Here is a 17,447-nt window from a genome sequence, read left to right on the forward strand (position 1 = left end):
CTTGCTCTATACTCTTCCTCAGAGACCATGTTCATCATCAAAGTTTCATCTATCAGATCAGTTCTTCAATTTTTTCCCCCAACTTTACTGAGATAAACTCACATATAACATTGTGTAACTTTTAAGGTTAACAAGGTATTGATCTGATACACATACATTGCACTATAATTACAACTGCTGTGTTAGTTAACACCTCCACCACTCCATATACCATTTCTTTTTTGGGGTGAGAACATGTATGATCTATTCTCTCTGCAATTCTCAATTATATAGTATGGTATTTTTATCTATAACCACAATGCTGTGCATTAGATCCTCAGAACTTAGTCATCTTCGAACTGGAAGCTTGTACTCTTTGACCAACTTCTCCCTATTTCCTGTTAACCCACAGCAATCCTTCATTTTTCCACAAATTCTCATCTTTCCTTTTACTTCTTTCAATTACACAATACAGGTTTAAGCAGCTACATGCCTCAAATTGAGATTAAATGCCCTAAAAACTGCTCTAGATGTCTCCACTTCTATGAGTTTTATTGTCATCTTCTTAGTCATTGTCTTCAGCTATTTTCTCTTTTCTCCATTTCTAATCACTAGGCAGTATCGATTGTTCTTTCTGGTGATTGCCATCATCACTACCAATGCCCTGATTCTTACTCTCTCTCACAGAATTACTACAGTAATCTCCTATCTGGATTTCCTGCTCCCTACCTCTAACCCCTTTACCTTCCCCAGTACGTTTTCCACACTGCAGTCAAGAGTCCTCTTCCTGAAGCACAGCCCTGTCACTTCAATACCCACCTCAAAATTCTCTCAAATTCTGTTACCTCAGAATAAAATCTAGATTCTACCATTCAACATCCTCCATCAACTGGCCTTCACCCAATCTCTAAATTAATCTTCCACCAGTCCAAATGCTACCCAATTAATGACCTATTAATACCAATTACCCTAACTTTTCTTCTTCTATTTCTTCTACATATGAAGTGAAATATATTTTAAATTGTAACACCAAAGAGGATGTGAAAATACTGATGGAAAAAATGAAAGGAGAACTAACAAAGTAGTGTATGGCATCAGCAATGCCAAATGTATAATCAGAAGGGTTCTGGGATTAACATTTCATAGAGGTGGTAGTTACATAAATAAAAATTTATCCAGCTATACATTTAGCAATTGTACACTTTATACTAGCATTACACTTAGTGAAAACTTTAGGAACAAAAAATGACTTCCTTTCAGCATTGTTCTAATAAGTCCCCAAAATGCTGACAGCTGCTGTTGGAGGAGGAAGACAAACTTTTCATCTCTAATGGCTTCCCACTGCTAGAGCATTTTTAAACAATTTAGCTCCAACCTACCTTTTATAGCATTCATCCCCCTATTCCTTGCAATAAATATTCTGTACTCAAACAAAAGGAATTATTCCATAAACAATCACATACTTTGATGCCTTTGGGTCCTAGTTCAGACTTCCCTATCTGGCAAAAACCTACTACCTTTCAATGTTACCCTCTATTTGGAGTCTTCCCTAATGCAGTTCCAGAGAGGAAAAAATTTCTTTTTCTTCTCTTTTTCTGAAACTTCTTCATGCTGCTAACATAGTACTTAGTACCTGTATACCTGTCTCCTCCCACTGAACTGTGAATTCCAGGAGGTCAAGGAATATGAATACAAAAGGGGGAAATGTGGAAACAGTGACAGATTTTATTTTCTTGGGCTTCAAAATTACTGTGGACAGTGACTGCAGCCATGAAATTAAAAGACGCTTGCGCCTTGGAAGGAAAGCTATGACAAAACTAGACAGTGTATCAAAAAGCAGAGACATCACTTTGCCAACAAAGTTCCATACAGTCAAAGCTAGGGCTTTTCCATTAGTCATGTAGGAATGTGAGAGTTGGACCACAAAGAAGGCTGAGCGCCGAAGAACTGATGCTTTTGAATTGTGGTGCTGGAGAAGACTCTTGAGAGTTCCCTGGACTGCAAGCAGAACAAACCAACGCAAAGGAGAACAAATCAATCCTAAAGGAAATCAACCCAGAATACTCATAGGAATGACTGAAGCTGAAGTTAAAGCTCCAATACTTTGGCCACCTGATGCAAAGGGCTGACTCACTAGAAAGGACCCTGATGCTGGGAAAGACTGACTGCAAAAGGAGAAGGGGGCGGTAGAGGATGAGATAGTTGGATAGCATCAACTCGAATGGACTCAACGGACATGAATTTGAGCAGACGCCAGGAGATAGTGAAGGAAGGACAGGGAAGCCTGTGCTGCAGTCCATGGAGTCTCAAAGAGTCGGACATGACTTATTGATTGGACAACAACAAAAGGAATAAACACCTAGAACAGGGGTGGCACTTAATAAAAATTGGTTTAAATGAATACATGATTCTGCAAATTTTCAAAAAAGGATAAAATTGTGTTACAAGATAAAGAAGTAACCAGAATGAAAAAAGCCATAAAGATAACAGATTAAAACAGAAAAACAAAAAAGTATTTTCTACATGCCCGTGTGTGTGTGTGTGTGTGTGTGTGTATACACACGTGCATGTATGCTCAACTGTGTCTGACTCTTTGTGACATCACAGGCTGTAGCCCACCAGACTCCTCTGTCCATGGGATTTCCCAGCCAAGAATACTGGGTGATTGCCATTTCTTTCTCCAGGGGATTCGTCCTGACCCAGGGACTGAACCCAAGTCTCTTGCATCTCCTGCACTGGCAGGCAAATTCTTTACCATGAGTGCCACCTGGGAAGCCCTATATTTGGGAAAAATAAGTTCTCAAGGAATTTATAAAAAACCTGAGTGGCTGTCTCTGGGAAAGGAGTCTGGGCTCTGGGTAGGGATGAAGATTAATTTTATATTACAGTCTTTTCTATTATCGAAATTTTTTGCCACATCAAGGTATTTAAGAATGATTAAAAATACTAATTACAAAGATTATGAAGGAAGAGGAAAGAGTTATGTCAATGTTAAGCATTTAAAAAAATGAAGCAACAAAATGACCAAGAATAAAAAATGTATCTGAAGGTATATAAGGACTAGAAGAAAAACATGAAAAGCAAAAAGCTTATAATTTAAGGTGTCGATTTTAATTTGTAAACAAATTACTTTGATCTGTAATTTTTCAAGCTTCACTTTCTCCAACATTTCCTCTAAAATATACAAGGTAAATTATAGACATTAGACTATTGTTTATAACAGGCTGTACTGAATAAGGAAAAATAAAATACCGTTAAGTGGCTTCAACTTGCTTTACTTAGTTACTATTGTTCTGCTGTGTTTTTCAAATAAACTTCATCAAATTTTTATTTAAAATCTTTTATCAGTGATAGCCTTGCTACCACTCCCCTACAGCTGCTGCTGCTAAGTCGCTTCAGTTGTGTCTGACTCTGTGCGACCCCATGGACGGCAGCCCACCAGGCTCTGCCGTCCCTGGGATCCTCCAGGCAAGAACACTGGAGTGGGTTACAAAAAACGGCAAATGAGCAATACCAAGCACTATAAATTTTTACTGGTGTTACATACAGGAATTAGTTTTGTAAATAAATGCAGCCCTTTGTACTCGAAACATTAAATTTTTAAAAGGGGTTTTAATGTAGTCCCTAAAGGCTGATTCCCTCTCATGTTTTAGGTCTCAGCTCAAATGTTACCTACTCAGAGAAACAGGGCAAAGGCTAAGAGACTAATGCCAAGAGAATGCACTGGTCATAACAAACACCCTCTTCAACAACAGAAAAAGACAACTCTACACACGGATATCACCAGATGGTCAATACCTAAATCAGACTGATTATATTCTTTGCAGCTGAAGATGGAGAAGCTCTATACAGTCAGCAAAAACAAGACCAGGAGCTGACTGTGGCTCAGATCATGAACTCTTGACTGCAAAATTCAGACTTGAAGAAAGTACGGAAAACCACTAGACCATCAAAAATGAAAGTCAAAGTGAAAGTCGCTCAGTTGTGTCTGACTCTTTGGGACACATGGACTCCTCCATGGAATTCTCCAGGCCAAAATACTGGAGTGGGTAGCCTTTACTTTCTCCAGGGGATCTTCCCAACCCAAGGATCGAACCCAGACTCCCGCATTGCAGGCAGATTCTTTACCACCTGAGTCACAAGGGAAGCCTTCTAGACCATTCAGGTATGACCTAAATCAAATCCTTTATGATTATATGGTGGAAGTGACAAATAGATTCAAGGGATTAGATCTGATAGACAGAGTGCTTGAAGAACTATGGACGGAGGTTCACGACACTGTACAGGAGGTGGTAATCAAAACCATCACTAAGAAAAAGAAACGCAAAAAGGCAAAACGGTTGTCTGAGGAGGCCTTGCAAAAAGCTGAGAAAAGAGAAGTGAAAGGCAAAGGACAAAAGGAAAGATATATCCATCTGAATGCAGAGTTCCGAAGAATAGCAAGGAGAAATTAGAAAGCATTCCTAAGTGACCAATGCAAAGAAACAAAGGAAAACAACAGAATGGGAAAGACTATAGAGATCTCTTCAAGAAAATTAGAGATACCAAGAGAACATTTCATCCAAAGATGGGCACAATAAAGGACAGAAATGGTATGGACCTAACAGAATCAGAAGATATTAAAAAGAGAAGGCATGAATACATAGAAAAACTATACAAAAAAGAGCTTCGTGACCCAGATAATCATAATGGTGTGATCACTCACCTAGAGCCAGACATCCTGGAATATGAAGTCAAACAGGCCTTAGGAAGCATCACTATGAACAAAGCTAGTGGAGGTAACGGAATTCCAGCTGAATTGTTTCAAATCCTAAAAGATGATGCTGTGAAAGTGTTGCACTCAATATGCCAGCAAATTTGGAAAACTCAGCAGTGGCTACAGAATTGGAAAAGGTCAGTTTTCATTCCAATCCCAAAGAAAGGCAATGCCAAGGAATGTTCAAACTACCAAACAACTATACTCACCTCGCATGCTAGGAAAGTAATGCTCAAAATTCTCCAAACTAGGCTTCAACTGTACGCAAACTGAGAACTTCCAGATGTTCAAGCTGGATTTAGAAAAGGCAGAGGAACCAGAGATCAAATTACCAACATCCACCGGATCATAAGAAAAAGCAAGAGAGTTCCAGAAAAACATCTGCTTCATTGACTATGCTAAAGCCTTTGACTGTGTGGATCACAACAAACTGTGGAAAATTCTTAAACAGATGGGAAAACCAGACCATCTGACCTCCCTCCTGAGAATTCTGTATGCAGGTCAAGAGGCAACAGTTAGAAGCAGACATGGAACAACAGACTGGTTCCAAATTAAGAAAGGAGTACGTCAAGGCTCTATATTGTCACCCTGCTTACTTAACTTCTATGCAGAGTACATCATGTGAAATGCCAGTCTGGATGAAGCACAAACTGGAATCAAGATTACAGGGAGAAATATCAATAACCTCAGAAATACAGATGACACCACCCTTATGGCCAAAAGCAAAGAGGAACTAAAGAGCCTCTTGATAAAGGTGAAAGAAGAGAGTGAAAAAGCTGGCTTAAAACTCAACATTCAAAAAATGAAGATCATGGCATCCAATCCCATCACTTCATGGCAAATGGATGGGGAAATAATGCAAACAGTGACAGACTTTATTTTCTTGGGCTCCAAAATCACTGCAGACAGTGACCGCAGCCATGAAATTAAGACGCTTGCTCCTTGGAAGAAAAGCTATGGCCAATCTAGACGGCATATTAAAAAGCCAGAGACATTACTTTGCTGACAAAGGTCTGTCTAGTCTAACGTATGGTTTTTCCAGTAATCATGTATGGATGTGAGAGTTGGACTATAAAAAAAACTGAGCGCCGAAGAATTGATGCTATTGAACTGTGGTGTTGGAGAAGACTCTTGAGAGTCCCTCGGACTGCAAGGAGATCAAACCAGTCCATCCTAAAGGAAATCAGTCCTGAATATTCATTGGAAGGACTGATACTGAAGCTGAAGCTCCAATACTTTGGCCACCTGATGTGTAGGACTGACTTGTTAGAAAAGACCCTGAAGCTGGGAAAGATTGAGGGCAGGAGGAGAAGGAGACCACAGAGGATGAGATGGTTGGATGGCATCACTGACTTGATGGACATGAGTTTGAGCAAGCTCTGGAGTTGGTGATGGACAGGGAAGCCTGGCGTGCTGCAGTCCACAGGGTTGCAAAGAGTCGACTGAGTGTCCGAACTGAACAGAGAATCCTTTCCTGACCTACCTATCCAGAGAAGCCTCTTTCTTTATATAGATATCAAGGACTGAAATAGCCATGTTTATTCTTTGTTTACACACTTATTTTCTATTATTCCCCGCTTGGATGGAAGATTCAGGAAGACTGGAACTTGTTTCCTTTCTATTAATGTATTCCTATAGGAATTCAATATTTACTGAATAAATTGGGGGCATTACAGAACTCATCTGTTCACTTTTTTTCCTGTTTACTTATAAAAAATATTTATTTATTCAGCTTCATTGGGTCTTAGTTGCGGCACATGGGCTTAGTTGCTCCCCAGCATGTGGGATCTTAGTTCCGGGACTGAACTGCCATCCCTGGCATTGTAAAGTAGATTCTTAACCACTGGACACCAGGGAGTCCCCCCTCACCCCCGCCTCCCCCCCAACCCCCCCCCCCCAACATTTTACTTTTAACAAGCACTATTACCCACTGCATTCTGCCATGGACTGTTTGGAATTTAAATCTCTAAAAGACACAATAGTGGGCCTACCTTCAAGAAGCTTATTAAGAGAGCCACAAAAGGCACTATTTGCAAAGGATAAACCACACATGCTACAGAAATATGAGACAGGGGATTAAAATGAGAAGCTGCTATGGAGGTAATTGCCCCATTTGTGCTGAGACTTGAAGGCTGGCCAAAACTTAGATAGTTGAAGAATAGGAGTAAGAGGAGCATTCTAGACAGAAGAACTGGCATCAAGATGTGGAGACAGAAGATTTTGAGAAAAGTCAACAGGAGGACTAGTCAAACATCAATATTATACTAGGAATTATACTAGGAAAAGTAGGCTGGAGCAGGTTATAAGTCTTCAAATGCAGACTAAGTGTCTGAAAAGATCTTTAGGCACAAGTGCAGGGTATCTCTCTGTAGGTCTTTTTAAGCAGGAGATCAGCATGATCATAGCTCAATACTATTACAGAAAAACCAGTCTCGTCAGATGAACTAGAGTGAGAAAGAACAAGGCTTGGAAGCTCAGTTAGGCTACTGAAACAGACTGGGCAAAAAATAAGGCTCTGAACTTAGGTTTAAACATTGTAGAAAGTCACAGACAGGTCACACAGAAACTCTGCAGCCAAAAAAATCTGGGTTGGAATATTAAGTCTATATTTAACAGTTGTTTAAGGTTTTTTTTTTAAAAAATGGCTTTATTATGATTTACATATAACTCATCCAAAGTATACAATTAAATGGCTTTCAGTATATTCAGAGCTATATGCTTATCACTGTAATCAATTTTAGAACATCTCATTACTTCAAAAGGAAACCCAGTTCCTTAGCCATAATTCCCACATGTCCCCAGCCTCCCTAGACATGAGCAACCACAAATCTACTTTCTACTAATCTCTATATATTTGCCTATTCTGGACATTTAATATGAATGGAGTCATATGGTTCTTTATGACTGGCTTCTTTTCATTTGGCATAGTTTTTCCAAGGATCATCAATACTGTAGCATGTATCAGTACTTCTTTTTATTGCCCAATAATATTCCATTATATGGACATACCACATGTTATTAATCCATTCACCAGTTGATGGGCATTTGGGCTATTCTGCCTTTTTGCCTATTTAGAATGCTGCTGCTATAATAGGTATATCAGCTTTAACATCTGTTAGAGATAATAATTCTTATTAAGTTTTAATGTTTGTAAAGAATAGTGCCTGGCACAGAGTAATGTTGAAAAAATATTAATTCCCTTCTTCCTACTTTGCAGGTAAATTGAAAGTTACTTATCTTTCTACCCTCATCAAACTGTACTACCCTAAACCTAGCAAAACCTTTTCCCAGTCAAATATGATTCTCCTACCTCTGAGGAGATATCTTCCTCATTTCTTTCAGACTCCATCTTCTTTAGCTAACAGAATTCAGAGGCTCTCACTTCTCTTTCTCTACTTACTAAATGATGAATGAATATTAGCCTGTCTTTTAGTTATGTTCCTATTTACACAAAAATTCCAAAAACTATTTTTTTGAATCTTTATAACACCTTTCTTCCGTTCATCATCCCCTCTTCTTTATCTTACACTCCATATTTATATCCTGGTTCTACCTCAACTTAACAGCACAAGATGGAAATTTGGTTATCTGTGAACACTCCCTCTTGCCTAGTTTCCATGCTATCAACACTAATGTTACTAACATTAACCTTTTTTTTTTTTCCTGATAAATGCTGATGTTAAGGACCATCTTGGAAATTATTTACACAACACAATTCATTACCTATTTTCATATATATATATATTTAAATACGATTGTGATTTTAAAACATTACCAAATCTTAAAAGTGACCCATATAAATTTTGAAAAACAAAATGGTAACCTCTATAAGGTTAAGTGTAAGTCGCTCAGTTGTGTACAAATCTCTGTGACCCCATGGACTGTCCATGGAATTCTCCAGGCAAGAATACAGAAGTGGGTTGCCATTTCCTTCTCCAAACCTTATAATTATCCAATTAAGAAAAATCTGTCATAACTTTTTTCCCCCATTCTATTTATACACTTGTTTCTAGTACCTGATATGTTAAGGAATACAACAGCTACCGATTTGGAGTTTTAATTTTAAATAAGAAACTCTACAACCCCCAGAATTTTATTAACTCAGTCATTATTTCTGCTCTTTGCTCAACAAGCCAGAACCAGAAATACTAATTAGATATTATACCCCTTTCCACTACTGGGCCATAATTACTTTGAACCCAGCAAGGCCAAACAATGATGGTTCTTCCTGTCTGGCGGTTTCATTCTCTAAGGTGGCAGACATAGGTTTGGAGTGATATTTACGAAAGTTGTAGACAACACGGCAGAATGGCAGAGTATCAGTCACCAGTAAGTGGTGAAGCCCTAGATGAAGGGAGTGGCTCCAAGAGTGTAAAGAAAGAGGGAACTTTGCTCCGAGATACACTCATTCCCGTGGTCCCTTCTCAAGAACTCTTGAGAAAGTGGGTTCTTCTAGAAAGAAAGAAGGGTCTGTTTTTTTAAAAGGACAGGCATCATAAAGTACACCTGTAAAACTCTCCCGGATACTAAGACGAATGAGCAGAATACGCAGTCTACGGAAACTCAAGTGTGGGGAGACTCGGGGGGACGGGATAAAGAAACACAAGTGCTCAGATTATCTCGGGTGGAGAGACATCGCCTACTGGTGGGGCCCCGGCGGGAGCGCCGCCCAGATCAGCGCAGGGGCCTCGGGCGGAAAAGCTGGGCCGGGGGCCTTTCATCCAGGACGGGACTTCGCTGCCAGGGCCCGGCCGAGCAGAGCCCAGACGCTGCCGGTCGCCGGCGTGAAGGCCTCGTCCTCCCGCTCCCCGCCCATCTCTGGCACCGCCAGAACAAGGGCTGGGAAGGAAAGCAGGAAGAAATCCTAACAGGGACCTGGGAGTCAAAGCAACAAGTGCCAACCGCGGCTCTTCAAGATACTGCTGGTCTGGGGCAAGAAATCAGGGCCCGGCATGCTGGCCTTCCCTTTCTCAGCCTCTGCCCCACCGCACTCACTCTGCCACACGACGCTCTTCAGCCCCCTTTCCGTCACCGGCGGCGCCATCTTCCCAAACGCTGTGGAGGAGCAGCGGCCGCCTCCCACTCGCAGCCTATTTCAGCTGTGAGAGCGAGTTCTGGCGGGCCCCGCCCTTCGCTGAGGGGACGGCCCCGCCCACAACCACGGCCACGCCCACAAGTGACGTCACGGGCTTCTTATGGGATTCCCGCCCAACCCCAGACTGAGGCTGCGCAGTGTGGGTGAATTCTCCGTGGGCAGTTGCGCTCCCCCTAGCGGGAGGCTCTCAGCCGAATTTCGATGTCCTGGGATGTCAGAAAGTGAAACCGTACCAACGGATTGTGAGCTAACACCACCTAAGAAACTCAAATTCACGCATGATTCATGAAAAAGAGAGGGGTTCTTCGGTTTACAAAAGAATTCTTCACTTTGAGAAGGTATTTATAATAGACTTCACTCAGTCAGCTACCGAATAGAAAATTTAGCCTCCAAAAAATGTATTCACTTTTCAAGGACATAATAATTATGTAGAAGCATGAGCTGCAGCCCGCTGTGCCCAGAACTGTGCAGGACTTTCAGGCAAGTCAAAGAAAGGAGAGACCCACTTCTGAAGAATTAAAAATCTAATTAGATAGCTCAGTTCCTGGCATGCTTGAAGGCAGCAAATATTGGTTGAAATAGTGAATGCCATTATGTTGACAATATACATAAATGAATCAATAAAACAATACTTAGTCAACAAACATTAATTTATGTGGAAGGGACTATCAGTGCTTTAGATTTAAAAGAGGGGAATTATTGCTGATTCACAAAGGAGATGATCTGAGCTCAGACTTCAGGAAAGTTTAGGCAGAGATCTGTTTCTTGAGCTGGTTATTTTGAGACTTGAAATCAAGGTAATCAGTCATAGGGGAATTCCGGGGAGGTTCAGTGCTTAGGATTCCAGCACTTTCACTGATGAGTGGGTGGGTTCAGTCACTCATGGGGCGGGGGCGGGGACTAAAATCCCACAAGCCCTGAGACCAACAACAAACAATAAGTTATCAATCATGAATTAAAGCAGTTTAGTTTCTGGGACCCTCAACTGTAACATAAACATCATGCTAGTCACTTCAGTCGTGTCTGACTTTGTGTGACCCCATAGACAGCAGTCCACCAGGCTCCCCCGTCCCTGGGATTCTCCAGGCAAGAACACTGGAGTGGGTTGCCATTTCCTTCTCCATACATAAACATCATATACACTAGCAAAAAGCAGACTTTCTCACACTGATTTGCAAAGAACCAATGGTCTTAATTCGAGTTGGTCACATAGGGAAGTGGAAATGGTTAGTTACTACTAGTAATAATAATGGCTAACATTTACTGTGGATCTAGTATATGCCAGGCAGCATGCTAAATTAATTATCTCATTAATCCTCACAATCAAGGAACCTGAAGCTTACTGAAACTAAATAACTTGCCAAGGATGCACAGGAGTGGTGCAGTGGGAAGGAAAATAAGCTTTGAGTCACACAGATAGGGCAGGCTGTGAGATGACTTGCAATTTTTGCTCTTTAGGAGAGAGAACGAAAATGAAGGATAAAAACAACCGTAAAATGGGTTCAAGCAAAAACCTATGGCATGAATGGCTTTCCATTCTAGACTTAATTGGGCCAAGCTGGGGCTCTGGCCTCTTTCAAATCTACTTTAAATAGACTTAGCTGCTCAAAATTTTAAATAAATGCACACATTATATTTCTCTCCCTTTTCAATTTTAAATCAGATTCTGCTTTGTATAGCAGGGTTGAGCCCCCAGCCATAAAAAAAAGACGTGTTACAGACTCATACTTCTAAAATGAAGCTCCTTGTCCTCAAGGGTCACACCAAGACAGAGGAATGAGGAATGAATGAAAGTGTCTTCAGAAGAATGACCATGTGCCAGGGGTAACACAGAAAGGGCCTTCTGGGTTGGAAGTTTGACTTGGGTCACGTGGGGTATAACTGTGATTCATGCTCCTGAAGGCCAGATTCCAAGGTGGCAATGTAGTATAGTGGAGCAAATGTGGGCGTTAGGAGCATGTAGTCATGGGGCCACAAACCCTGGATTGGCCTCTTATTAGCAGTATGACTTGAAACACTTCAGTGTCATTGCATTTATATGTTGAAGGTGAGTATAGTATCTCAAACCTCACAACAACCCAACAAAATGATAATCTTTACAGCAATGTTACAGATGTGAAAACTGAGATTCAGAGGGAGACATTAAATTATGTAAGATCTCAAGATGGCTCCCAAACCACTGGCTTTTCCATCATGCTACGTTGCCTAACCTCACTTGCCCTAGTTTTACATAACCTCTCTGAGCTGTCTCTCTAGTCTCCTCTAGTTGGTTTACCTAAACAGATTGAACGAAAAATTTGAATTCCCTGAACAGGATATAGCAGAGTGGAAGACAGAATCCACCAACTAATCAGAGATGAAAAATCTGTATTGCATAATTTGTAAAGCAGATAGATACACAGTTGAAATAACTGAGACTGAATCTAAAAGCTCTTGAGTTAAGGCAGATCACTCACCCACCATCCTATATCCAGGTCTTCTTCTCTAATAATTTATCAATTAATCATGTTAACCCAGAGAAATATTTTCCATAAAAATATCATAGATTAGAAGGTCTGATCAATGCTACATACTTACTTGGCCCCCTGATAATCTGTGTTTCCACTGGTTAGCTATGAGAACATGGATGAATTCCTTGATCTTTCTGGGTCTCATTTTTGTTATATATATATATATAAAGGAATATTATCATTTAGCTCAGAAAGTTGTTATGAGGATGAGTATAGGAAAAGCACTTAAAAGCATGTAGTATGTGCGACATCCGTGTTTTGGTTTTATGTTCACCCAGTGTGGACCACATTGTCTTCTGTGGAATTCTGACCAAAGCAGCCCAGACTTAGATGCCTAGCTAAGGAGACAGCCATTTCATTTTTTTCTGTATTCTGGTATTTACAGGGTATGAGTGTACTGGTCCCAGCAGCCCCCTAGTGACCTGGGACCAGGGATCCTGACCTTCCATTTGGCTTTTGCCCTCGGCTCTTTGCCTGTTCCAGTCAGTCATGGACACAACTCTTATCAGAGGGCACACACTGCCAGAGACTGGGCTCAGCACACAGTCTGTCATGGGCTCTGAAATACAACCCAGAACACTGCCCCAGTTCATTCATGGTCCCCTCACAGGGCACGGACCCACTCTGATCCCTTCAGATCTCGTCACCAATCTTTCGTCACATGCCACAGCCCCCTAGCTTCTGTTAAATTAATCAAACAAGGAGGCCATTAGACTGAGGTGGCTCTAATACCTTAGCCACTTTTGTGAACAAACCAAAACCTAAGTTTTTATGTGTCAATGTTAAGAAATCAAAATCTAAGGACAAGTAATCACAGATAGCCAACTAGGATTTCCCAAATAAGACAACCACTATAGCTACATAGCTATTGGTTTTATAGCCAGTCAAGTAATATCCTTGCTTTGTTTCCACCTCTTTTCAGTAAAAGTCTCCCCTCTCCCACCAACCCCTGCCCCCAGCTCCTGTCAGTAGAGTACTCCTAAATCATTTCGGTTTTGGTGCTGCTGAATTCAAATCAATTTCTGCTCAAATAAACTCTTAAAATGTTTTACATGCCTCAGTTTATCTTTTAACATGTTTCAGCTTCCTACCGCTGAAATTTTGCTTCAAGGAAGAATGGGGCCAATTCAAGTCTAAGGTTCCCAAACTTGGCCACATGGCAGAAACACTTGGTGAGTTTGTTAAAAGTATGGATTCCCAGGTCTGGTCCCAAACCTGCTGAGTTAGAATCTCCAGGGGATGGTACCAGGAAGTCTGTATTAAATAATGAGTTCCCCAGCTGATGTCAATGCACCTAGTCCGACTCCTGTTCATCCACTGGTATTTAGGAACAAAAGTGAACTAAATTCGGCCCCCTTCTGTGTGTACTTGTCTGACTCAGCGATTTCTATTTTTCTGGAATCTAAGTTCTTTGATTTGCCATCTTTTCAAGTGCAAATGCTCTTGAGTATCTCATCAGTGGCACATTTGTATCTCAGTCTCACTCGGAAAGGGAAAGCAGACATAGAAAAGGAAGTTTGCTGTTCCCTCCCAGTGTACCTCAAGCCTAATTCCATGCTCCAATTCCCTCTGGGCAGAGTTCTATGGTTGTTCCTAACTACAGACAGTCTTAGTTCCACAGCTAGGCTTCTGGGGAGCAAACACTTTAGTTACGTGTGTTACACAAGTCCAGCTTGCACTATCTTTTAATAAGGTTACTGGCACTCGAAGGACAATATTTTTTTAGGTACAACAGATTTATCATTGCCTTTTCTCTCCAAAAAAAAAGGAGCAATTACAGTGTGAGTGAGGAATAGAGCCAACAAGATCAATGGTCCTTCTCTCCAAAGATGCATGTATCTCAGTCTGCCACAGTTTGGGTCTCTGGCCCTGACTGTCCCTCCATCTGAAGTCTTTGTTTATTCAAAAGCATGACTACAATCATTCCGGTAACAGGATAGCAACTCTGCTTTCCCAGACACTCACACAGAGGTGTCAACACATGATGCTTTCTTTCACTTGGAAAAGCCTGCGAGTGGCTCGGCTTCCTCCTAACTTTATTATTATTTTTTTTTCCTCCTCCTAAATTTAGATGAGGGTGTTATTTCCTACAGGTGGCCCTGGCAGCTGCTGCTATCCAGCCTCAGCCAAAGTCCTTGTTGAGTTTTGTTTTGGATGAGTGCAGTCAACGTGTGGTGGCTTGATTTTGACTTCTTTGGGAATGGACGCTTCCAACTCTTGAATGGCTAGAGAGCTGCATGGCAAGTGCTGGGTGGCTGAAACACTTATGAAGTGGGTGTGTTGTAGTCTCTACTATGTCTGGGTGTAAGAAATCTCCAAGAATTTATGCTACGCAGACCTTTCACATCTCCAGGACTTTCCCAGTGTGCTGGCTCACTCTGGCAGCCTTTCACAAGATTTTCTGGATTAATTTCTCCCCTGAGTCTTCTCTGCAGCAGATCTTGAACTCCTGTGCCATTGAGGACACACCTGACCTGGAACTCAGGAAGTGGAGTCAGAGCAGTTCTTCTAAAGGCCAAAGAGCTTGTCCTATCCTAGAGGCATTTTGTATTCTAATAGACATTTTCCAACTCTAATCACACTAACAATTAAGGAACCTCTGCAAAAGATATGGGAAGAAATTTTTAAAGCAAAGAAAAAAATAACACTTTGCCTTTGAATTATAACATTTCAATTTAAATTACTCACTAGTCAAGTCTCTGTTTTCATCCATGGTTTACTGTGTCATTCCACATTTCTCTTCCCTCTGTAAATCACTGAAAAGGCAAGGAAGGGAGGAAGCCACAAAATGCATTAGTATGAAGACATTTTCTTAAGTTAAAAAGCCCTCAGATGTCAGAGGTTCAGATTAGCGTTTCGGTTTGAAATGCTATTTTTGCAGCACTTCACAGCAAGTAAGCAGAAAAGTAAGATAAACTGAACCATTCAAAGGGCAAGAAGAAACTGACCATCAGGTTCTAAGTAACCAGGATGTTCTGTCTTCTGCTTTGTGAAATGAATCTTCCCCGAGTCTCTTGGACCTCAGACTACTGACCCAAGACAAAGGACTTTCCTCTCCACCCCCAAGTCTTTTATTTCACTGAGCTTACTTTGAGCCTGTCATTGGGTCTAACAATTTATATCTCCTTTAATCTTCATAACATCTTACGATAAGTTTGTTCCAATTTTCAGATGAGGAAACCTGTACTTAGAATTGAAGCACCTTGCCTAAGGGAAAGGGACAGTGGCAGGATTTGAACCCAGGTCTGTCTCTTAAAAAACCCATTCATGCTGTTGAAAAGCTTTAGGATAATCCAAGAGTTAAGCAAGACCAAAAGCCCTAGACCAACAAGATTCCCAAAGCTTCCCTTAGCGTATCTAGAGGCCCCATGCCAGCTAGGGACCTACTCTGACTAGTCCTGTGTATAGAGAGGAGAAATGCTGAAACTGGACAGCAATTTAGAATTTCTCCCTTAATACAGTGAATTCTATATGATGTAGAGACCCCCAAATAATCATTTTTGAGAGTCTTGCAGAATTTCTACAACAATCTCTTAAAGAAAAGGTCAGATCTCTTTAGGTTGAAGACCGAAACTCGCTAAGAAAGGAGAAGTAATAATCAAGGCCAGCCCAGAGGGACATAGGAAGTGGACAGCAGTGACCTAGAGCAGTGCTTCTCAAACTTGGAGAGTGTTAGAATAACATGGGAACCTGATAGAAACACAAGGGCCCACTTCAGCAGGCATAGGTCCCTACATCCTTTGCATAGGTCCCTACATCCTTTGCTCCAAGAGATTTTGATACACGCCAGTTTGAGCACTACTACCTAAGCAGTAACCCGCAAACTTGAATATGCATGTGAATCACCTGGGGATTTAGTAACTGCATGGGGCCTAAAACTATACATTTTGAACAAGGTTTCTGGTGATCTCGAATAGCAAGGTCTAAGAATGATGGTTTTCAAGCATTTTTTTTCTAAGTATCATCTCTTTAACAAAATCTTAGGGAAGACCAATATATAATACACCACTCTTCACCTCCTAGGGATCCCCAAGATACTTCTACTACCCCTCTGTGGCTCAGGAGAAATATTGAATTAAAACCACCATAATACTGGAAAGATGGTCCAAGAATGCAGACCTTGGTCCATGTACAGTTTACTGAAGACCAGAGCTTATGGTCATTAGTTCTTCGGGAGTTTTTTTCAAGTAATTATAATTTAGAACTTTTCTCATCATTTATTTTCAATAAGCCAGGTCTGTTTCCCTGTTATCACTGGAAACAGTAACCCTTTAAAAATTAATAGGGATTATTCTTATTTCAGAACTGCTCGTGGGGCTCCCCCGGTTTCTCAGCAGAAAAGAATCCTCCTGCCAATGCAGGAGATGCAGATTCAGTCCCTGGGTCAGTAAGATCCCCTGGAGAAGGGAAGGGCAATCCACTCCAATATTCTTATCCAGTAGATCCCATGGACAGAGGGGCCTGGTGGGCTACAGTCCATGGGGTCACAAAGAGCTGGACACGACTTAGTGATTAGACAGCAACAGCAGGTGGGGCAAGAATTAGAAAACATGTGTCTTCTGTGCTCAGAGAAGTAATGGACTGGGAGAGGAAACAGAGAACCAGCAGCAAAGAGAAGCATGTGTCCTACCGGTGGAAGGAGGTGTTGGAAGGGAGCTGGCCCAGGCTGGAAGGCTATCCAGTGGGGTTTGCTGGTAGGAAGGCTTCATTTTCTCTTATATCCTCTGAAGTCAGCCATGTCTGACTGTGTGTGTGTGTTGTGTGTTGTGTGTGTTTACATGTCCCGTCTGTAGTTTGGGTTTTATAATATTCCCTCGGGGTATTCCCAAGGCCTCACATCAAGCAATCCTCCTAGAAGATGGTAGCAAAGATTCCTCCTGAAGCACCACATGCTACTCACTGGGTCAGCACACACAGCTCTGTGATCATCTCCACAGCCCCAAGCCAAGAGTAGCCCCCATCAGGCCCCCAGAATAGCCTAGAGGGGATCAGTCCTGAGCATATATGAGTGGCAGCGAGGGTTACCTTTACTCCAGATGCCCTTTCACCACCCATTTACCTCTACTGGCCATGTCCACCCATGCAAACTGGAAGCAGACATCTTAGG

The 17,447-nt window shown here is 41.5% G+C and overlaps 2 protein-coding genes across 2 annotated transcripts in view; both read right to left on the reverse strand.

Moving 5' to 3' along the window:
- Positions 1-9,865, reverse strand: part of STXBP3 (syntaxin binding protein 3) — a 54,980-nt gene extending 45,115 nt beyond the window's left edge. Inside the window, exon 1 of the mRNA XM_061121255.1 lies at positions 9,731-9,865. Coding sequence (XP_060977238.1) covers positions 9,731-9,779 — 49 coding nt within the window. The 5' untranslated portion in view covers positions 9,780-9,865. The remainder of the gene's footprint in view (positions 1-9,730) is intronic.
- Positions 9,866-15,064: 5,199 nt separating this feature from the next.
- FNDC7 (fibronectin type III domain containing 7) overlaps positions 15,065-17,447 on the reverse strand; it is a 31,363-nt gene continuing 28,980 nt past the window's right edge. Inside the window, exon 13 of the mRNA XM_061119968.1 lies at positions 15,065-15,096. Within this exon, the coding sequence (XP_060975951.1) occupies positions 15,065-15,096 (32 nt within the window). The remainder of the gene's footprint in view (positions 15,097-17,447) is intronic.

This window comes from Dama dama, chromosome 20 (genome assembly GCF_033118175.1).
Source record: "Dama dama isolate Ldn47 chromosome 20, ASM3311817v1, whole genome shotgun sequence".
NCBI lineage: Eukaryota > Metazoa > Chordata > Mammalia > Artiodactyla > Cervidae > Dama > Dama dama.